General features: G+C 36.1%; 1 protein-coding gene and 1 non-coding gene across 2 annotated transcripts in view; one reads left to right on the top strand and one right to left on the bottom strand.

Annotated features, from left to right (window-relative positions):
- LOC110378787 (cell adhesion molecule Dscam2) overlaps window positions 1–1,945 on the top strand; it is a 95,982-nt gene extending 94,037 nt beyond the window's left edge. The window contains exon 32 of the mRNA XM_064041237.1: window positions 352–1,945. Within this exon, the coding sequence (XP_063897307.1) occupies window positions 352–380 (29 nt within the window). The 3' untranslated portion in view covers window positions 381–1,945. The remainder of the gene's footprint in view (window positions 1–351) is intronic.
- A 20,175-nt stretch (window positions 1,946–22,120) lies between these two features.
- Trnad-guc (transfer RNA aspartic acid (anticodon GUC)) lies at window positions 22,121–22,192 on the bottom strand. The gene has a single exon. It is a non-coding gene; the product is annotated as a tRNA-Asp (tRNA).
- Window positions 22,193–22,744: the final 552 nt, after the last annotated feature.

Below are 22,744 nucleotides of genomic sequence, written 5' to 3'. Positions count from 1 at the left end.
TCCATGGATACCACAGCATCCAAAAAAATTGTTTATCCGTACATATATGGATACTATGTTATCCACATCGATGAATTTATTTTAAGTAGATACTGATTACTTGTGAGTTTTCAAAGTAACTCGGTTGCGGAGGTTAGATAGGCTGTCGCTCCATGTAAAACTCCGGTACTCAGCTGCATCCGATTAGACTGGAAGCTGACCTCAACTTAGTTGGTACAAGGCTCGGCAGGTCATGCATAGGTACATCATAATAATGTGTTTCATACGTCTTAATATGTAATTTAGTTATTGTTTTGATAATATTTTCCTGCTATAGGACTGTTTATTTTAACACGTTTACTTTTGTTACAGGTCATTGTCGCACCCCACATCACAGATAACAACAAAAATAGAATAATAGCTATACATAATACATATTATTAACAAAAGAAAAAAAACATTTAGGTAAATGTAATTTTTAATTTAAGCATATCAAGTTGTATCCATAAAATTAAAAGGAAATGTAAATTGGTAATTACCTATTATTTTAGGTTTGTGTAACTTGGTGTTAAAGAATAGGTTCGCTCAATTTAGTACCAAAAATTCGAAAAAATATGTTAGAATTTGGTCAATAAGAAGGTACTAAAGTTGCAAAACTTTTTTTTTTATCAAAGATTTATAAAATCAAAGGAATTAATTCTACAGACAAAAAATATTGTAAAAACTGTGTTTTTGAGGTCGACAATATCAATTTATATCAATTGAAGAGTAGGAAAGAAAAAGGGGGAGGAATTAAGGTGAGTATACACGAAAACAATGCAATCTATATTACAGCTAAGCTTGGTTTACACCTTGATGACAAGTTGGGAAAATAATTTAAAAAGATTTCATAGAAAAACCTAATGAAATTTCTTGAATGGAAAAAGTCTATAAGACTTATCTTGCTTCAACAATAATATATAATAGTGAAAATTATACCAAAATACTGCTTAAACCAAAAAAAGAAAAATGTACATACTAAAAAAATGGATTCCGTTTACCTATTTTAGAAAAATAGTTTAAAGAATTAACCATAATCTGTGTGTCTCATGCTCTGTATGTAATTTACAAAACTATTTGATTTTATATTTTTTAATTTTCAAAAATACTGACTACAGCTTTTCTACTGCCATTCGCTTCATCCGAAGCAACTGAATTGTAAAACATATTTAAATAAAAATAATTAAGAACAAAAAAATATTCATCTCGAAGTATCTTTATTAAAAGACTGATGTTTTAAAATATTTAAAATAAGTTTTAAATGTTCGTGTCAAACTATATGTAAATGTTATGATGTGCTTTGGTAAAATTATGTGCGTTTAAAATTTAATGCATTTATTTATTCCAATTTGTATACATAATATCAATTAACATACCGGTAGCATTATTAGATGCTTGTTTACAAATAGTAAAAATCGAATGTCAACGGTACGTATTACCAGTTACAGTCACAGCCTTTTTATCGTCCCACTGCTAGGCACAGGCCTCCTCTCACACGGAGAAGTAGGTAAGGTATTACCTAATTTTTTATTCAGCCTATGCTGTCCCACTCTTAATATTCTTGTAAAAAAATATTTTCTGTATGAATGATGTTAAGGTGTTTTGAAAAACAGTAAAGAAAATCTGAGCTACATTTATTACAAAAAAATTAAAAATCACACAAAATGGATCAGTTTTTTTTCACTATTTTGTTACAAATTAAAATATTAATTTCTTCGTTACCACTTTATTAATTGTACCAAAGCACACCACTACCAGTAGTTCGTAACTGCCAAATTAATTTTAATAGAACTTGTAGAAACTACCTTCGACTTGCGAATTGTTAACGATTCGTAATCCGTAACTTAAACGACAGTTAACGTGACTTAGAGAGTAAGCCTTTTGTTGATTCTAGTCATTGAATTGTGAAATAAATGTTTGAAGTATCCGTTTGTGCGTATTATTTCTACGTACCTATTATTTTTTTATTAGCATTTTCTGTATAAATGGGTGCTTTAAAATCTTGGTAAGTAAAAGTCTGTCTTTGAAAGTTATGTTTACTTCCCGCGTGTGTTTAAGATACCATTGAGTCAGTATTACTCGAAACACAAGAAGAACTCAGACTTTAAAGCTCAGAATGAGTTTTACAAAATTCCATTTAAAATTTAAATCTACATTCCACCAGGATGCTACTGCGTACCAAAGATTGTAAAGTTAGAACCTTTTTTATAACCTTTCCACGTATAATAGCAATTTATCGATTCAACCGTTACCACGAAAACGTAACAAACAAACACATTTCCATTTAAACTAGTCAAAATACACAAACACCTAGTAACTACATAGTACCACCCACAAGCTTTGTACAGTCGCGTACAATATGTGTTCACTTAGTAAATATTTTCAAGGGATTTCTATTACCTACGACCTTTTTATTATTTTGCTACATTGTAGCTTCCAAAATATTATGCTAGTGAAAACGTTGAACTTTAATTAATACATCATCATCGCGCTTGCTTTTGTTATGAATTTATCGTCCAGGTTTCCTCGAGATGGTTTCCTTCACATTAAATAAGCCATTCGTATCCAAGATACTCCTAAAAAAACATGCCGACTTAGAAAAGTTGCATTGGTACTAGCCTGATCTGGAATTAATCCCCCACGCACAGAGATATTATGACAGGTTGGTGCTTCACGCTTTATCTGCGGAATTTAAAAAACCGAACCATTCGTTGTTTTGCGATTAGAAATTGTAGGTAATTTATATGAAGCTTATGTCAAAATTCAGTCTCCAATTGCAAAAAGAAAACACATACTTAGATTGGTTATTGAAATACGCAATAAGCCACCACGGCTTAGGGAACAATGGGTGTCCACGCCCGATTTCGGCCACGGCGGCTGTTCTCATTTAAGGAAGTTCAGCCATACCAGCTGCGCAGGACATATTATAGTGCACGAGCATTCGCGCAGACACAGGTGCACTCCCTATTTCTTCACTCTCATAACCCGATGGGACGGCAATCCGACACCACCGGAAAGAGACAGGCGCAGGACTTTACGTACGACCGATTTCGGCCCGACCCGGGAATCGAACCTTGTGGCCACTAGACCAACGAGGCAGTCACGGCTTAGGTACAACAGGAGATAAACCGCTTCTGAATTTACCTAAGTGTAAACATTAAATTGTTGCTCATGATTGTACCACTATAGAATGTTATCCCCGATATTCGTTTGACAAGCTCCCTTGCAATGATATGCCAGATACAATTTGTACCCGTTTGAAGTAAATCATTACGAATTAATTGATCGCTTTGATTCGATTACCGGAGCTAACCGACCGTGCAAATGATATGCGTATACCTACGTGAAACTTTAAACGACTAATTAGTGAAATATTAAACTATATTATAATTATATTTGGTAGGTTTTAATGACGTAAATATAAATCTAAATATGGTAAAGTAAGGTATTAATAACTACTTGACTGATTTGAAAAATTATTTCAGTATTAGATAACCCCACGAATGGAGGAAGACTCTTTATTTTTATACGGGTGCGTGGAGTAGATCCCAGGAGACGCAAATGAAACTGATGGTGGAAGCTACATATACATATGTATGTTTTTTTGAATGATTGTGTATAGTGCGATTGGTCTACGCAAATTTTCGATACCATCAATTTTGGTCTGTATGTTATGTACTAGTTACCAACGTAGGTAACACGCTATTCTATTCCGGAAATTGGTAAATACAACTAGCTATAATTTTGAAAACAATTTAAAGTACTCTTCTCATAAAGACACAGTACTATTGCTAATAGATTAACAGTCTTAATACCAACACCAGTCACGTAAACGTTTGAAATGAACGAACTAAACATAAAGAATTGTTCACACTCTTATTAGAAAAACAAGTTCTTATTGTACCGATTCATAAAGCGGCTATCATCATCCGACTCACTACAAAATTACCGAAATTTAAATGAAATTTCGTATAGACATAGCCCAAAGCCTGAGAAAGGACATAGGTTATTTTTTATCCGAGTTGTAGGGAGCAGTTCCCTCGGGATACGAGTGGAACCACGATGTTTTTCACAGCATGTGATAATATACTTTTCAAATTCAGTCAATAGATACGGAGATACACCTCACAAACCCACATAGATGACCTAAAATACTAATCACATAGCAATATCAATCCATGACCCATATACAGCAAACCCAGATTTAAATTTTGATCCAACCAACCATTATCTGTGGTCAAACATATTGCGGTAAGTTTAACCTCACCCTTTGAAACTAAGTAAATAAATAAATTAAGCTAGGTGAGAATTTATGTTCCCAGTTTTACTCCCCGAAGACAGAACTCACGTTTTCAATTTGAAGTATTAAATTCTAGAAGATACTGGTAGTGCTAATGCAGTTTTGCAATGATCAATTCTTATTCCTTCTTAGAATGAGAAGATGATTTTTCTGAAAAATAAGGTCTGGCATTCGAGCTGTTGGTTAAGCAACGCTTGACGCGAACGGTCTGTGGATGGGTGACCTATGTCATAATAAGTTTTTCCTTGTTTCGGAAGGCACTTTCAATTGGTGTGTACTGGCTGTCATTTAAACATCTTTGGCAGTCGTTACGGGTAGTAAGACGCCAGTAAGCCCGACCACCAGTCTTACCGAGGGTATCGGGTTGCTTAGATTAAGGAGGTCATAAGCAGTCGGTCCTTGTCAAACACTGGTACTTAGATGCACTGATTAGACTGAAAACCGATCCCAACATAGTTAGGAAAAGGATAAAATTGGCAAGTACTTGTATAAACTTTATTATTCGAGTAATTCATAAAAACACGTAAAATATTTCAGTGAGAACCAACAGGTATTTTTATCCGAAACATTATACCCATATTTTCACCTTTTTATCCGCCTCGCTTCATATTTGCAACAAGCGCCTAGGTATGCCAGTAATCACATTACATTTTTAAAACTTCGCTACTCTTCAGGCTTCGAGCATTTAACCAACCGGAGCAGATATGAGCACAAACCTCGAGGCCAAAAAGTCTACCAATAAGGTCACTGGGGAAGGCAACGCATATAATACTTAGCGATAGCTCAATCGTGCATTTTCAATCGTATCGTCACGTACATTACAAAATTGACAAACACAAGTGCCCACATAAACTTGATGCACACATGTATGGTCTGCTAGCATTAATGAATTGACAACTTGCCACTAATTTTTGTTGTATAATACAACTTCGTCTCCAAATTCAAATTCGTCTCCAGTTGTTCAAATGCTCTAAGACTGGAGGGCTCTCAAAATCGGTTCGGATTCCGTTCCGTGGATACAGCACTCGTGGCTGTTTGTGTTTCTAACTGAAACTGCGCCATTTTGTCGTATTATAGAGTTTGTGAACGTCATGCCAAAGTAAGTTCTATTGAGATGCTTAGGAAGTTAATCAAATTAGCGTGGTTTGATGTTCGAGTATTTCAGAAGAAGGGATATGCTATGAAGCTGAAGAGTTTGTTTGTTTGCTTGAACACGCTAATCTTAGACTACTGGACAGATTTAAAAAACTAAAGTGTAGCCCATTTATATCGAGGAAGGCTATACATATATAAGATACCGAGTGCCATATGCCTTGAGTTGCATATGATAGGTCGGTCCAAAAATCAAAATCGTTTATTGAAAGTAAGCTAAAAACAGCTTTTCAAACGTCAGAACTACATAAGACAGCCACAAAAACGCCCACTCTTCACCAATTCCTATGTGCTATTATTAGAAAAACTACACAATATGTCTGTATGTCTTATAAAAATACTAGCGACTCGCTCCGGCTTCGCACGGGATAATAGTATTTCCCCACTATTTAATGTATACTTTAATCCATATAAACCTCTGTCTTTAATCACTCTATCTATTGAAAAAACCGCATGAAAATCGGCTGCGTAGTTGTGAAGATTTAAGAGTACAAAGGGACAGAAAAAGCGCCTTTGTTTTATCCTATGTAGTGACATTCGTGCGACTGTTACTTAGACACTCTGCTTGACGAGTGGTACTCTGTTGGATTTATTTATTTATCGATATTATGTACTTAGATACTACGGTTACCAAAAACAAACTTCCAAAACACAAACACAATTTTCTAACAAATAATAATACTCGTGAAAATATCCGCGTCATTTATCTTCAATACTTCGAAACTGACGCGGTTTTACCAAAATACCTGAAGTTTTCCAATATAACTGTTTTGCGACAAACGTTGGGCGCTCATAAATCACTGCATAGCTTTTGTTACGTAATTTTCTTACCAATTTTCTTGTAAACAGATGATTCGTGAATCTTTTGCAAATAACTTTGTATTATTATACTTTGACCGACTAGCTGCCTATCATTGAACATCTTTGGTAGTCGTTACGAGTAGTCAGAAGCCAATAAGGCTGACTACCAGTCTTACCCAGGGATATTGGGTTGGCCGGGCAACTGGGTTGAGAAAGTCGGATAGGCAGTCGCTTCGTGTGAAACACTGGTACTCAGCTGCATCCGGATCGACTTTAGACCGACCCCAACACAGTTGGGAAAATGCTAGGCAGGCGATGGACTAGATGGACGGACGTTTATTCTCGATATCTGTTTCGCTTAGAAATTACCTTTTGCACAGATTACTAAATTGTTACTACGTACCTGTAGTAGAACATAATGATATTATGACACGAACTGAACCCAAAAAATATTCTCACACCTCGTACAAAAAGAAATAATGAGCAGAAAACACGATCCTACTAACTCAACTTAACAGCTACTTCATATTTCCTTAATAAATAAATGCTAACATGTAATAAATAACAAAACACAAGCAATCTAATAAAACCTTACACATCTCGAATAAGCTCGAATAATAATTAATCCGTAAGAAAGTAGCTCTCTAATCGGGCAATGAAATGACTTAGCACTGATAACAGTGCGTACCATCGCCTCTCAACCTTCTACAAAGTCACTGGGAAACATTTTTAATTACATGAAAAATTACGACCAAAAACCTTGAGCAAACATCCATTGCTGATTTTGTTAAGAGTCTTTGTAAGTGGTGTTCTAGTGAGTCAGCAATGGATGTCGTGTAACGTTTTTCGGTTGTTTTGAGGGCGGTTTTGAGATGACAGTCTAAGCGGATTAACTTAATAGCTTCTTTCTATTGAATGGTGAAACAAATCGGCCTTCCTCTCCTACATTAAGGGTATCAAGTATTTCTTTACCGTTTAGTTTTTATTGAAAGACTGTATCAATTAGTGGGCGATTAGGTTAAGGCGGATCTCTCATATATCGCTTTTGTGATCAAATGGTGATCTGGGTAAATTGGCGGTGAAGTGAATTCCATTAGTCTTTTGTTTTTATCTTTTCTTATTGTGTTTTTGTTTGTGTTAGCTGATTTCTTTTGGGGAGTTCTTGATAACAACAATTTCGTCGTTGCAACATTCTCTAAATTACTTATATCAATACAATAACGAGTAGCTAACAGATCGATTGCAACTGTTAGTCCAGCTAGTCGTTACATGTCAAAAATTATAAATAGGGATGCAAAGTTTACCTACTGAAATACAGGTTTCAAGATGTATTTAATTGGGAAATCGCATAAAGTCAGAAAAACTATATATTTAAGGTCTTATTAAATTAGCTTCCCCTAGTGTATCAAAACCATCAATACTGTCATATACTTTATACCAATAACCTCCCCACTCAGAGACATTTAATGATTACTTAAATCATTCCTTAGTGACGGAATGTTATACAAACCCTTCACTAAGGAATGGCTTAAGTAACCATTAAATGTCTCTGAGTGGGGAGGTAAAAGAGCTTCCACGATCGGATACACTCGCGTCACATAATCATCAAATCCAGAACTGAAAGAATTAAAATTGGTCTCAAAATTCCCGAGATTGGTGCGTGCAAACCAATAAACCCTTAATAAGATAGTCGTAAAACAAACAGACAAAAATAACCATCTGAACTAAACCATAACACTTCAATACACCATCCAAATACAGAATTCAGTTGCTAAAGCGAATGAAAATGAAAAAAAAACGCGTCCAATGAATAAATGCTATACTTCGATTTATTGTCCGCAGTAGCTCCGAGTAATGAAAACATGGATGGATGTCCATCTTGTCATGAGGAGTTCTTCCATGTTTAGGAAGGCATGATAAATTAATGGGTGCCGCCATTTGAATATCTTTGGCAGATATCATGGGTAGTCAGAAGCCAGAAAGTCTGCCAAGCATATAAGAAGCTTATGAAGCTTATGAAGAGGTATCGGGTACCGGGCTTACTAGGTTGAGGTGTTCAGATAGGCAGTAGCTCCATGTAAAACACTGCTATTCAGCTTTACGTGGTAAGACTAGAAGCTAGCCCCAATATAGTTGGGAAAAGACTAGGCAAATAAGAGAGAAGTACCTAAAAACAAAGAAAATACAATCAAAACGAAACCATAACACTTCAACACACCATCCAAATACAGAATTCAGTTGCTAAAGCGAATGAAAATGAAAAAAAAAACGCGTCCAATGAATAAATGCTATACTTCGATTTATTGTCCGCAGTAGCTCCGAGTAATGAAACTGAATAATGCATGTCAGTGAATATTGCGAGTGATACAGGGTTGCCGAGGGTTAGATATATATATTGAACTTTAGTTAGGTGGGGCTGTTGAAAAATGTGTGAGAAACGGCCGGTCCCCTGTCAAGGATGTTGGTAGTTATGTAGAAGATATGTATGGAAATGGAGACAAAGAAAGTTGTGGAAATAGTGGTGTCATGTTTTTTCTCACCGAAACTTCTTATAGTAATGTACTTATTTGGGTGGATCTCGGAACTAAATGACAACGATAGTGGTTGATTGATCATAACGTAACGCTAAGCAACCCTTGCCACGGTCAGTCTGTGGATGGGTGACCATCTAGTCACAACGAGTTCTTCCGGGATTCGGACCGCAGGTTAAATTGGTAGGTCTAGGCTGTCATTTGATCATCTTTCATCTTCATCACCAGAAATTTTGACAACCATTCGCCTTTTAGAAGCCGATACCATCATTATAGTTGATGAGATGATGAGACTGAATTAGTAAATAATTTGAAACAATTTTGAGAACAAAACTGATACCCCCTGTATATACGATATCGATATTGGAACTCGATAGGCATACAGGTATGTTACCAATAATGCTGGCAGCCCTATCTGAAACATAATTAAACAACTATTTGCTCCTGAAACCTTGATACGAACATACAAGCTCTTGTCCATAACATTAGGTGTTAGGAGGATACACGATATTATAATTTTGACATGTTAAATATAGCCATAACGGGATTTTCTTTTTGTTTGTCAGGTCTGCATCTGTCTTCAATTATATCTGATCAAATGAATTCCATTTTCTTCGCATGAAGTTAGGAAACTTTGATAGTGCAGATTCAACCACTGTCCATTTTGGAAGACAAAGGATTTCTTCCTCACCAGCAAGAGCAACTACCGCCATTGTCAAATTATCGTAGCCTTAATTATTTCAGAAGACCAAGACCATAATATATAAGTCATAATAATTTTAATTTTTTCTTCGCAACCCCTCAATTTTTTCCACCATTTTCTTTCAGTACCATCCCTACCCACCATAACAGAACTGTGATCACACAGCGATTAGATTTTCATGAACCCTTGACTGCGTAGAGCCTGAACCGATCAATAGTTAAGATAGACTCCTTTCATATCGGCTTAAAAGGAATCCCCTTAGGTTCAGACTTCAAATTTCCAACAGAAGGATGTAATTATTTTGTCAGCCATAAGCTGGTAAATTAATTGATATGTCTGTGACTGTAAGAGTAGACAACAGACTTTTAGTCAGCCGATTGTTTGGGCTCATAAATCAGTATGAAGGTGAATTTTAGTATGCATATAACGACGATCAGATCAGGTTTAGCCAGTGTCAGACCGACTGACCTTGTGTCACCGTATTTTAAATCTTTAAGTTAGTTTTTTTTAATTTACGTGCATGGTAAAGAGTATCTATAGGTATCTATCTATCTGAAAACTATGACTGGAATCAAGCTTTTATAAAAAAAAAATGTTTGCCAACTTACTGTCGTTGTTGGCCGACTATTCAGTCTGCAGTGTGTGGGTATGTACTATAATACGTGGGGTCCTTAAAGTCGGAGTAGAATATTTTGGTCCTTTAATACGCCTTCGCTTATGTTGTATGAACAGCTATTCTAAATAATACGAGTTCATTTGTTTTCTATATTTTGCTGAGAAATCAATCCCGAGAAAATTATTGCTAGCCCGCCCATTTTCCAATTTTATTTGTGGTCAGTGCACCATGTTTTCTTGCCATCATTGCCTCCGCTAGATTAGTTTAATATTCTATTAAATCGGTCACTAAGTTGTGACCTATTTGCATATCATATTTATGGAATTTGAGTACACCATCACTATTAATATGAAGATGTCTGAAAAAAATACTTAGGTATGAGTTTGTTTTGTTTCACTGCACAAACCATTTGTCTTCAGGCACCATGATAATAATTCATGCGGTTTTTTGTTGGCATTTCTTGAAGGTTACTGTACCGAAAAATACCCAATATATGTACAAATGTTATGAACATAAGAGTAATATTATATTTGTGTCTGTTGATCAAAAAATTGGCTTCCTTTTCATAAATTCTTTGTGATAGTTCTAAATAAATGTACCAACATTTTTTTTCTACATTTTTGCATGTGCAAAAACATGAAAACCATAACCCTCCTTTAAACAAAGTCGGACAAAAAAACATGCAATTTCAAAGCAGTATTACATAACACGGTTCATGCTATCTCGGGTAATTTTAAGTCTTTTTTCTCATCCCGTAATTAAACCTCACTTCATGGTCCGTCCGACTCAAAGGGAGTTAATATTAAACCTTTGGTCCTAGTTTCCTCGAGAAATAATTAATACTAATTTCTTTATTCAGAATTTTATTTAACACTAGTTTTTTCCCGCGACTTCGCCCGCGTAGTGATCGGTTATATCGCATTTCCAAGACAAATCTTCAAAAGTCCGGGATAAAAACTGCCATGTTCTTTCTCAAGGTCAACTCTATCTCAGTACCAAATTTTATTAGACGTGAAAGCGTAACAGACATACAGAAAGACAGACAGACAGAGTTACTTTCGCATTTAAAATATTAGTAGGGATTTTATTTAACATTAACACAGAATTTTTCAGTGTTTAAAAATGTTTTATGGGCACTGAAATGAGGTTATTAGTCAAGTTTCTAGATAGGGAAAAAACGTTTAATGTTCAAGATGAAAGGGGTTTTTATTAATTGCTTGAAGTTGCTCGTTGAGTTTTTTTGGGTAATAAAATTGTTGAATGATTGTCACTATCCGTTAGTAAGTTTACGTGACTTATGTATATACCTACTAGCTTTTGCCCGCAACTTCGTTCGCGTGGAATAGTGGCTACCAGCAGATTTTTGATTTGACCAATAGATGGCGCTATATGTCCGGAATAATTTTATTTTTATTTTTTTTTTGTAATAAAAACTATCCTATGTCCTTTCTCAAGTTTCAAACTATGTCTGTACCAAATTTCACACAAATCGGTTCAGTAGTTTAGGCGTGAAGAAAAGACAGACAGACAGACAGAAAGACAGACAGACAGACAGACAGAGTTACTTTCGCATTTATAATATTAGTTTGGATTTATTATACAATTGCTGTCATTTGACGGGTCGTCAGAAGCAAGTAAGTCTGACAACCAGTCCAACCAAGAGGGTTGCCCGGGTAACTGGGTTGAGGAGGTTAGATAGGCAGTCGTTCCTTATAAAACACTGGTACTCAGCTGCATCTGGTTAGATTGGAAGCCGACTCCAACATGGATGGAAAAAGGCTAGGCAGATGATGATTACAAAATAACGACTTCTTCAGCAAGAACGGAGATAAAAACTATCGTCTAAACTTAGTGCTATTCCAAAAAAGATAAATTAATTGCTGTCAGGATTGAATCTATGACGTCAAACCCTGCATTTAACACGAAACCACCGACCCAACAAATTAAATTATTCAAAATGAAATTTCAACAACTAATAATTTAAACCAAATTAAAATTAATACTATTAATGGAACTAGCATAAAATTATAATTCGCTGAAAGAATACATAATTATTACGTTGCGCTCTGAAAATTGTGAAAACCATCAATTATTAACGTTGCAGCTTTTAGTATTTTTTTAATTTTAACTAAAGTTTATTGGAAATCCAATTTAAACAACTCGGGTGCATGTTATTAAAACGTGCACATATTAAACAAGGCACGAGGGTTAAAATTGGGATTCAAGCGCGCGAACGAATGGTTCAGTAGATATTTGTATGTTTCCTTTTTGGAGTTTTAACAGTCATTTGTTTATAGTTTAGCCCCGTTTGTATCTTGTAGTTTTCATTAGCATTCTATGGGAGCGGTAGTTATGACGTGCATCGGAGAGCATATGTACTTCCTTCTATACTATATTATGTACTCCCCTTACGTACTCCCTTTATGTACACCCCTTATGTACTTCCTTATGTACTCCCATTGTGTACACCCCTTATGTACTCCCATTATGTACTTCCTTATAACTTTATTATATACTCTCTTTATGTACTTCCTTTTATACTTCCTTATGAACTTTCTTATGTACCTACTCCCCTTAGGTATATACTTTATTATATACTATATAAGGTGCTTTAATATTACCTGCCAGGACTTGAATGGGGGGTAGTATTCCGTTTATAGATTACAATAGTGAAGAAATTTCGTGCCCGGAACAGTCAATTCAATTTGAGACATTAAACAAGTTAAATTAACATTGGCTCTACTCTGCATAACGTGGTTCACAAATTACGTTCGTAGTATCGCTTCGTCAATGAAAACAACTGCTATCTCTTTCTATCTGTTCCTGGAATGAAAACTGAAATCAGCTGACTAGTTTGGACTCTACCTAAGAAGTGTTTAAAATGTGTAATTACTTACCAGATAACGCATTCTTCCAAAAAACTGACGAAAATAAGATGATAATCTTCCCATCACACTTAAAACAGGCTTTGGACTGACAAGTTAGTGTAAAGAATCACATTTGTTTAAACTATCGATAACGATTATTATCAAATGACGATAAATTACAATTAAAGTCGCCACACGTAATTGTCGCTCACATTGAAGACACGAGCTGCATCCCTGGTACTCGCAAGAGGATGACGTCGGAAGAAATCCAGCACTTGCTCTTCAAGATGGGCAGAATATGGAGGCCTGCCTACGTCAACGGGTGGCGGGTCAAAGCGGCCGTGTTCACTGAACCTGAACACGGCATTCAAAATGGTGTGATGGCTCACTCGCACACCAAACCTCAGCTGAAACAAGTTCACTGCATGCGCAGATACGGAGTTAGACTCGCGGTAGCACAATACCATTTCAAAGTATTCTTGGTTGGAATACCGTCTCGGAGGCATTTTAAAAGGTAGCCACAAACCGAAACCGCTAAAAAGTTACTTCCGAGCGGGCGGGCGGGCGGCGGGTCGCGACTAGCGAGCGGTCGCGGGCGGTCGGCTGGCGCGTGCGACGAACGGGGTAGTGCGGGTGAGGATGGGGGCGCGCGGGGCTGCGGCTAGACAGACTGTCGTCAACGCGCAGCCCCGCGCGCAGTAGTGCGGAGGAGGGTGGGGACCCTCCCCCGCACTACCCCGTTCGTCGCATGCGCCGGCGCCAGCGCCAGCGCCAGGCTGGCGGGGCTGCGCGTTGACGACAGTCTGTCTAGCCGCCGCGCGCCGGCGCCGTCTGATAAGTATGGCAACAGCGTATGAAAGGCGCCGCCGCGCTTTTTGCGAAATAAATTTAAAAGAATTCGGTGCGGAGCGGCAACGCGGTAACTCCACTGGATGGTTTTATACTAATAAATTAAGTCAAATTTATACGTATTTTGTTTTTGTATGAAAAAAATATGACAAATAATCAATTATTTATATTTACTATTGTGATCTATAAACGCAATACTACCCCCCATTCAAGTCCTGGCAGGTAATATTAAAGCACCTTATATACTCTCGTTATGGGGCATAATAAAGTATATAAGGAAGGGGGGACAAAGTAAGTAGAATAATTTCCACTTATTATTATAAAAATTAGTCCATAAACAGAATGCTATAAACATCGATATCCAAAAGTGCTTGAAACTTTCACTGCGTATCTTAACTTATGCTAAAAGCACCTCTTCACCTAATTGCTACACTTCCCGGAACACTGAAAATATAAAGATTACGAACACAAAAGCAGAGCTTAGCATATTTCAATTTCCTTCAGGAAATATTAGAGGCTCGAGATGCGTTACTGAACTTATTTCATTATTCATAAACATATTCGCGGAACTTTGTGCACAAGGCCGGGATATTTGAGTAGTTTTATACTGTGCTTTGGGTAGAAATCTTTTATAGAGATGCTTATTATTTACAGCAGGCATATTTATTGGAGAAATTGGCTTTAAAGAGAATACTTATTACAAAGAACATATTACAAAGAGCAGACTTCCTTCTTAATTATACTTTTATTGAATGTCTGTTATCATTTGCCTGCCTCAAATAATAATATGTTGGGATTGGCTTCCAGTGTAATGTATGCAACTGAACAATGACACAGTTCAAAGTTTCGTATACCTACTTTCTAAATGAATCTTGGTCATCAATGACGGAAATCTGGACATAAAAGTCTGAAATCGTAAACTGGCATTGGAATATCGCTCATTCCTTTTGTATGTGACCCACAACCACAAGTCACTGGACAATGTCCTATAGACCCATGTGCTTTATGAGTGAAAAAAAACCTGTCGCCCGTTTTCACATGTCTTTGTCTGAACTGCTAGTTGTCAATTGTTTCCTATACAGATGGTACGATCCGGTCGGAAAAACCGAAGGGAAAATCCACTACTATAAAAGCATACTGTAGACTTAACAGTCGGCCGACAGTTGGCCCCGATGCTTAGTGATCAAAGTTTTTGGTCTGATACCGGCCAATACTTATCTAATCGTTGCTAAGCGCGTAGTTACTATCTTCCACACTGATTTATGATCTCGAACAATCTATTGGCCGAATAAAATATTGCAATGTCTCAAGTCTCTAGTCTTTTATTAGTGAAATGCCAAAACGGTACTTCTGTTTCTTACCTGTCTTGTGCAGTCTTATGTTAAATCATATTGTCTTCCGTAGAATAAATTACAGAACGTCTTCGTATTAGGCTGAAAACATGTTAAAGTTCCAAAATCTTATAGGTACTTAATACTTTGTAGAAAATAATGAATTGGAGGCTTGATCACAGAATGCAAGGAATGTTAAGCTACTTTCTGTCAGCCTAGGAATTCAACCTGGACCTCAGATTACTAAATAGTTAGTACGTAACCTGGACCGTCATTCACCCTCCTCTCTTGCCCTTATCCCATTTTTTTCCAACTGGGCCATTGTACGGTAGACTGCGCATCAGTGGCAACTGTCATGCACCTTAACTCAATAGTAATAAGTACGATTTCCCTATAAAACTGACCTGAAGTTTACTGTACATTACTGATTACAGTAGAATCAAGTTTAGTAGAGAAATTCAAATTATTGATGAACCAACCCTAAGTACGGGTAATTCGTTGAAATATGAATACTTTGAAAACCTTCTTGGAAGGATATTAAACTACTAGCACAAACTAAATAAATTAAGGACAAACTAAAATAAACTCGATCAAAATACATTTTACTAATGAATTTAAATTTAAATTCGCAAACAGTATCAAAGGGAATACCTTCCTAAGCTTAGTTGAGAAAAGTTTTAACAACCCTAGCTTAAACTCAAGCAAAATTGACCTTTATAAACTTTGGCATAGAGTTGATAATAAATTGAGGCTGTTCAAAAAAATTTAGACGCTGAAATTCAATAAAAGCTCATGGAATTTGATCATGAGGAAACGAAACAAAAAATGTGTGATTAGAAACATGATGCTTTGTATACTTTTTGGCAAAAAAATCACGGAGGAAGGAAAGATAGCGGAGATACCATAAGGAAGGTAGCTAGGTCAGGCGCCTTCTTGTAGGTCAATGTAACGTACCGTAGGCATGGTTACTAGAACTAATGAGACGTTCGGATTTCTTGTAAAATCAAAAGCAATCTGTCAAAGATTAATCTTGATTGATTGGTGATGAAATTCGCTAGTTTTAGTTTAGACAAGTCTTTTAATAAAAAAACAGTACCTAACGTGAGCAGTTACGCAAGTACCAGGACAGCATAACCTAAATGAACATTCCAATTGCGTAAAGAGTGTCAACGCTATTGCTTGCCATGTACCAGGATAGCATAAAATACATGGAGCAATCCTCGGAAAGCAGTCTTTTCATAATTCGTTTTTTCAGCTTTCTTCCGTCTATTTAGGTATATTTGCCGTACTTGCCCAAAAATTGATGGTTATTCCTACACTTACTTTTCACAAAAACCATGACCACAGCAAGTTAGATAACAGCAATTGAATCTTCCCAGATTAACCTACATTCCCAGCAGAGCACTGGAGCGGAAAAACCGTTTCGTCCTGCGCCGCACGTAATTATAAATGCAACAGATGAACTAGTTTTGACACTAATTAACAGTGATTCTGGGTACTCTTGGTAAGGTTAAAGGATTTGATATTTTGGGGTATTGTTGAGCCGGTTTTTTTTTTTGGTATGTCGCTTGAAAGTTATTTCATTATTGTATGGGTAAATACGATAAGTTTTTAGCTGCAATTGTAGCTGATCTTTTAAAATAAGAGAGACATTTGAATTCAAAAAAACTTTTGAAGAATAAATCAACACCTTAAACTAGGTAAACTTAACAAGCACGAAGTAAAATGTAAACTTACTCGATGGCTGTTGGAACAAGACTATCTCAGTACAGAAAATCTATTGATCTACCAATGTTAAACCTACAAAACAAGAGCTCTAACACACACACACACACACACACACACACACACACACACACACACACACACACACACACACACACACACACACACACACACACACACACACACACACACATCCATATCCATACACACACACATCCACAAACAAAAGAAATAGGTAACTACTGAAACCACACTAATTATGATTGTGCACTAGTTATAAGCAGAACACTGACTCCTAGGTCACAGGGTTTCCCTAGTTTGGGAGGCAGGGTTTTTCACTATACTTATGTTACCTTTAAACAACTGTATTGTATTTCCTTGTAAACCTATTTCAAATCCTCCTATAGTTAAGATTTTTTTTATAATATGGCAACAAGATAAAATGTAAGAAAGGTTTTTATGTATCAATAAAGTTATTTTTAGGTATTTTATTTTTTATTTTTTTTTACTGTATAAATCTTTCTAGCTATCTAATTACAATGAAAAGATTACGCCTCATGAAATTAAGGTAAAAAAAAAATTAAAGCTATTTAAAATAATATTAATCAAAATAAATAAAATTTTAACTACCACGTATAAATATGTACCGTAAAGTAAAGATAGCTATTTTAAGCTTTTATATCGTACTATTGTATGAATGAAACATACAGGTATAAATACACCTGAACAATGACCAGTTCGTGGAAATAGATAGAACCCACTAACAATGTAGATTTCACAATAAAAACACCAGTTTATTCACAGCAAAAACAAATACAAAAATATTAATGAACGCTACAAAATTTTATGTAAACACAAATATTGTTTTAAAACAAAAATAACAGTCAAACAAAAAAATATATATAGTTACAAAAAAGCTTTTTAAAAATCACAAATAGTAGTACTTCGGTAATCCGATTCGCACTTCACTGTTTACATTTAAAAAAAACATTGAGTAAAAAATGTATTGAGATTTTTGTTGAATAAACAACAGAATATTATAGGTATTTGTAGGAACTTTTTCCGTTGAAACAAAGGTCATTTTAGAGCAATTAAGTACAGTTTTTACAAAAAAGACGGTAAATTTGCTCTCAGGGGCGTACCGTAAGCAAAGCACTTTAGAATCAGTCGCGTTGCTGATAGATTCTTAGACCTCACCTGTGTAGGTTTTGATGAACAAAGGCAATAAGGAAGATCAGCAACAGAAAGTGTAAGTTCGTAAAAAAATCTACTTAAATCTCGTAAACCGTCGCGTTAAGAAGTAACTTCTACTTTCCAAAGAGGGAGAGGTTCTCAATAACTCGGAAGTTTGTATTTTATGTCAAAAACTATAGTTATGTCAAAAAATCTCTACACTTTTACTTTACCTCTTCATCAAATTCCACTGCTAGACATGGGTATCTCACAATGCATTGAGATCCAATTATTGTTATTATTCTAGCCTGGGCCGAAACCTCAGAACATAGTCAGACCAGTTTTTTGAATAACTGAAATACCAATAGTTATTGTACCTATATACGAATCGAGATAAATTATCAAAAGGATAAATAGGAATTGCAAACCTCATTGGATTAGGAACGACTACAAAAGAAAAAGAATGATTTTAACAAATGATCATATTCCTGTATATAATATAATAATATCTTCTCACCAAGTTTCTACAGTTCTCATCTAAATATTAGAGTATCTAACCCACTGACATTAACGCGACACACTCAAACTGCAGACTAATGACCGAATTCACTGAGTGTCGCTTCCATATTCATGTGGTCTGCATGACTAGCGGTAATTGATAGCGAGACCACTGTGCCATCCGATGGCGAGGGGTGAGTAGAAATATAGATTGGATACTCTATGTTCGACGATATTGTATTATTATCTGTGTCTGTCTTTGTCGTGACTGACTGTGCTGTCCGCTTTGTTAGTGTATGTCTCACCTAACTTAAAGGCGGCTTGCAACTAACTTCCGAGCATAGGTACGCGCATGTATTTACCTCGGTGTAAATGGGCACACTTCCACAGCGACACATTGAAAGATTTTTCAAGTATATTCAGTAGTTCTTAAGATTAGCACGGTCAAACAAACAAGCAATTATTTTAGCTCTATTATATTAATTTAGATGTTTATTGAGAAAATAAAATAGCACCTCTCAAAAAAAATACAGACCAATCTTAATCCCAACAAAAAAACATGACCAAAACATTCTAATTAACCGGCTATTGAATGAGCTCTATTCTAGCCCTAATTACGAACAAAATAAACAAAAACTACCCACCTTTTGTTCACGAGGAAGCCAATGGAAGGCGCCCATTCAAAAATATGCCTAAGGCGTCGACCCGGCAATTATTACTGTTGCGAAACGAACAATGAAGAATTGTGATTTAAAAGCTTTAGAATTAGCGAAGATACTAAATTCATGACAAATATGAGTTAATGTTTTTGCAGATGGATTGTTAAGGCGGAGTTATTTTAAGGTTTTCCAACTCTTATGAGTACCAACAATAGTAAACAGACGACTTTACATCTTAGCACCTAATGGTTGGTTAGGAATCTCAATGAATATGCTATGGCTATGGACTTTTACATGGGACTCACCATCATCTTCTGAGCCTTCTTTCCAACTATGTTGGGGTCGGCTTCAAGTCTAACAGGATGTAGCTGGGTACCAGTGCTTTACAAGGAGTGACTGCCCTATCTGAGCCCCTCAAGTCAGTTTCCCGGGCTTTTACATGGGACGAAAGTTTTTTAATAAGAGCTATGTGTGGTCCAAATGTTATCAAAATTTAGCCAAAATTGTTACCTCAGTTTTCAACTGAAAACCTAGTACCTAATATACTAAATACCGCATAACGCAACAAACATTCAAGCCATAATTTGTTCCGGCACGCTATCGTTGCCAAAACGCATTCTACACAGCTAACAAAAAAACCACAGAGCAAATATGGCTTTGTGAGCGCCGAATAAAACCTAACGTAAATAAAATAAAATAGGTAGGTATATGAAAAACTTTTTGCAAAACAATATACTAGGTGTAGCAACTTGCACCGGCCGAAATGTAGGTAAAAACGGTGCGTGGTACTACTCTGGGGAGACCAGATCTTGGTCTTACGATAAAACACTTCTTGTTCGAGTAATTCCTGTACAGGTAACAGCAAAAATACAATGCACGCACATACCTTGCGAATCCGGGCTGCGACCTGCACTGGCCGTTGAGCTTCCACTCCGTTTGATCCCGGGATGCTTTGGTCTGCTGGTTGAGATGATTTCACACCAAAAACCAGGAGTTGCAGTCGGTTTTGTTGGTTTAGGTTGATGAGCAGCGATATTGTCGTGTTCGCGCGCGTGATTTCGTTTTCTCAACGACTAACTGAGCGCTTGCCGGCATTGGTGACTCGAACGAGCTTCGCGCGAGTCATGCCCGGTTCTGATTGGTCAATGTGCGTACATGAACAACCAACAGATTGGCGTTTCGATACTGCTCCCGCAGGATACCAGAACAACAAGTATGAAACTAAATTGATTTTGTTAAATTACGTTTTGTTTTCTTTATGGAAACGAAACAATAGGTATATGGGTTTTTTCTGAATTCAACAAGAATAATTCAATTCTCCACTGTTATGGTAGGAATCAAGTTCTTGAAGTACGTGGCAGTCGCTCATTGTAAAGCACTGGTACTCAGCTCCATCCAGTTAGATTGGAAGCCGACCCCAACATAGTTGGGGAAAGGCTAGGCAGATGATGTTGTTGGAATCTCGTTCTTGAAAGTTGAAATTCTTAACACAAGAAGATATTTTGTAGTTTGATTCCGCAGCATAGTTGTGGCAATTCTAGTACGGAATCCTTCATTGCAGCATATTCTTAAATAAATAAATATTTATTTATCATTTTCAGCTAGTTAGCCTAGAAGCCAACCCCAACAACATAGTTGGGAAAACGCTAGCTGGAGGACAGAATGGTTACTGTTTTTCTATTAACCTTTCCAAATGAATTACCCTTCATGCTTCTCAAGTTTAACCAACTACAATTAAAGAGGAGGTTCTGTATTAACTAGGTATAATGTTTTAGCACATGTTACAGACAAGCTGTAATACTAAATACTAACGCCAACGTGTTTGAAACAGCAAATTGCTTGCCAACGCTGTTATTAATGCCAATATCGGGTTGAGATAATTTGTTGCTGATATCTAACTACATCCAACGTATAGGATATGATAGAATTATAATAGTTTTAAGCTAAGATATATTTTTAAGGAACCTATTGACGCTGTATTACTTTATCTTCTACTAGATTTCGTCGCAAGGTAACAACATGGTAGTAACATTTTATATAATTTACATAACAGAGTTTAGCGGCCTCGTTGGTCTACTACTTAATTAGTCGTCGCGACTGTTGTACATAGGGTCTCTGATTTCTGATTTGATTGTGGTTTTTAAGAAACTGTCACAAAAGCAGCCCGTAGTCTGCTTGGGCCCTGTATTAAAACTTGCGCAGCTGGCTGATCACCTTAAAGAGAACAGCCGTGGCCGAAAATCGGCCAGTACCTACATCATAAGAGTTTACAAATAAATCCATACTTAATCTGCAGTGCGACTATTTTTCCTATTCCCCCAATCATTATTTTAACAAAAAAAAATCGCTCCGATCATTCTTTTTTCCGTATTCCCTAAAGATCGCTTAAAAACAAACCCGGCCTTAACAAAACGTTTTAACCTTAAACAGAATTCAAATTGAGAGAAACTTCGAAAGCTTTTGATTCCGAAAATAATTAGCAAGATTACGAATGCCGAGGTTTTCAACGAACTCGTAATTATGATGGATGGACAATTAGTTTATGATGTTTGTGTGAAGTTTTCGTTTTAAATATTTTTTTTAATCTTACAATTTTTTGTGAAAACTGTAAATATTGGAACTTTACATGACATATTGCTTGCAGATTTTGAGTCAATCTTGTCTTTTAATTTTGACAAATTTCGACGTAACATTATGAAGATTATAATTTAAACTAGCTTTCAACTCTGCACGAACCCGGATAAAAAGTAGCCTATAGCCTCATTCATAATTCGTAACTAACGTAGCTGTAAACTAGGACTTAGATTTAATAACAATTTGATATGCCATTTTGAAAAAAAAAATATCTAAAAGAAACAAAAAATATGTAAGGTTTTATAAAATAATGCAAAAAGATTCTCTCCGGCGGGGAATCGAACCCCGGTCTCCCGCGTGACAGGCGGGGATACTTACCACTATACTACCGAAGACTTGAATATTAGGTTGAAATTTCACTTTAAATTCTATATACATATATTACTGGTCATTAAATCGAAATCTGATAATACCTATTGTAATGACTGTCAACTGATTAAACATTTGAATATTTACACAACTGCATTAATTCGTATGTTTTGTGGGGGAATGTAGTTTTCAATGCAAATGGCTGTCATTTTTTTTAATGAGTTACATATCTAAGCGGTTGGTTCTTGCAGCCTTTGATCATGCTGCTAGTCGATAGCAGTGTGGAAAAACTTTGTGTCGCTTTAAGTAAGTACATAATTATAATAGTAACGTACCTTAGGTGTTACCTTTCATTATATATGGAAAACAAAGAAAAGAAGACATACCAACAACTTTTTGGGAACAAATTATAGGTAGTCTAAGTTATCAGAAAAAAGAAGATAAGATAACCTTAGCAGAATAACGTCAAAAGTCAATTGATTATACGGAACCAAAACATCATCTAATTAATGTGAAACATTTGGACCTTTTTACCATTGGAACTCACAAAAATATCATTTTATATTTTCTTTTCTTGT

The sequence above is a fragment of the Helicoverpa armigera genome, chromosome 24 (assembly GCF_030705265.1).
Source record: "Helicoverpa armigera isolate CAAS_96S chromosome 24, ASM3070526v1, whole genome shotgun sequence".
Classification (NCBI taxonomy): domain Eukaryota; kingdom Metazoa; phylum Arthropoda; class Insecta; order Lepidoptera; family Noctuidae; genus Helicoverpa; species Helicoverpa armigera.
The sequence above is the reverse complement of the archived record's forward strand: the minus strand, read 5'-3'. Positions and strand labels throughout refer to the sequence as shown.